The following is a 1136-nucleotide window of genomic DNA, read 5'->3' as shown; positions in this document are numbered from 1 at the left end:
GGGGCTGGCTGGCATGTGGTTCTGGGGGATTGAACCACGGTCCCTGTGCTTTGCTAAGCTTGCTGTAAGTAGGTGCTTTAGACCACTGAGCCATCTTACCAGCCCCCCTTTTTTTTTAAATAATCTGTAGAGGAGAATATAAATGCCTGGAATTTTATTTTATCCAGACATGTTGGCACATGCCAATAATCCCAGCACTCCAGGAAGCTAAAGCAAGAGGATCACAGACTAGAGCTCAGCCTAGGCAATTTAGGGGTTTACAGAGACATTATCTCCAAAAAAGGGGTGAGAGGGTTGTGGATGTGGCTCACTGCAAGGGGTCCCCAGGATCATCACTGAAAGAAGAAAAGAAGCTTTATGGGGAGCAGGGGGGAGAGCAAAATACTTAGAAAATAAAGATCTCTGAAATGTTGAGATGTCCACAAACCGTTACCAAGCGTGGAATGGCAGCCTTTACTTTCCATAAGAGATAGATGCCCAGGGCCAGCAGTGGAGCGTGAGATGAGCAGTCCTTTGTAGTTGACAACCATTTCTAGATCCTCAGTGTTGCTGGCACAAGCCCTGTGGGTCTCTGGGTAAGCGGGATCATTACAGAGGGAAGGAGGCCCTTGCAGAGGCAGCAAAGTGGAAGGGCTGAGGAGGTGGCAGGGAAAGGGAGAAAAAGTAGGTAAATGAGTGGAACCCTGGGGCCAAGGATCTGTATGGGGCGTGGGCTCAGGGCCACCCTGAAGAAGGAAGGTCTCACCTGTACTTCTCCCCACAGCAGCCCGGGACACACGCAGGTGTGGCAGGCAGCCAGGCTTTGCCCAGAAGCCCCTCCTCTTTGACAGTGTTCAGAAAGAACCTGTCAAGAAAATAAATAATAAATTAATAAATAAAAGTACAACTTTTTTTTTTCTGGAACCGCGGGTTGAACTCAGGTTCTTGTGCTTGCCAGGGAAGCACTTATTCCACTAAGCCATCTCCCTGGCAAAAGTACAACTTTGAAAAGTGAGCTCCAAAAAATAAAAAAAATAAAAAAATAAAAAATAAAAAAAGTGAGCTCGGGCTGGAGAGATGGCTCAGTGGTCTAAATCACCTACTTGCAACAAGCTTGACAAAGCATAGGGACCGCGGTTCAATCCCCCAGCACCACA

At 47.5% G+C, this 1136-nt stretch overlaps 1 protein-coding gene across 2 annotated transcripts in view; it reads right to left on the bottom strand.

Annotated features, from left to right (window-relative positions):
- The window catches only part of LOC101591321 (elongin-B-like), a 4513-nt gene extending 3712 nt beyond the window's left edge, over positions 1-801 (bottom strand). The window contains exons 1-2 of one of the 2 annotated variants that reach the window (XM_023709130.1): positions 746-801; positions 428-633 (exon numbers count right to left, since the gene is read on the bottom strand). In XM_023709130.1, the coding sequence (XP_023564898.1) occupies positions 428-530 (103 nt within the window). In that variant the 5' untranslated portion in view covers positions 531-633; positions 746-801. The remainder of the gene's footprint in view (positions 1-427; positions 634-745) is intronic. The other variant, XM_023709131.1, reaches the window with a different exon arrangement.
- Positions 802-1136: the final 335 nt, after the last annotated feature.

This window comes from Octodon degus, unplaced genomic scaffold, assembly GCF_000260255.1.
Source record: "Octodon degus isolate 3935 unplaced genomic scaffold, OctDeg1.0 scaffold00011, whole genome shotgun sequence".
Taxonomy (NCBI): Eukaryota; Metazoa; Chordata; class Mammalia; order Rodentia; family Octodontidae; genus Octodon; species Octodon degus.
The sequence above is the reverse complement of the archived record's forward strand: the minus strand, read 5'-3'. Positions and strand labels throughout refer to the sequence as shown.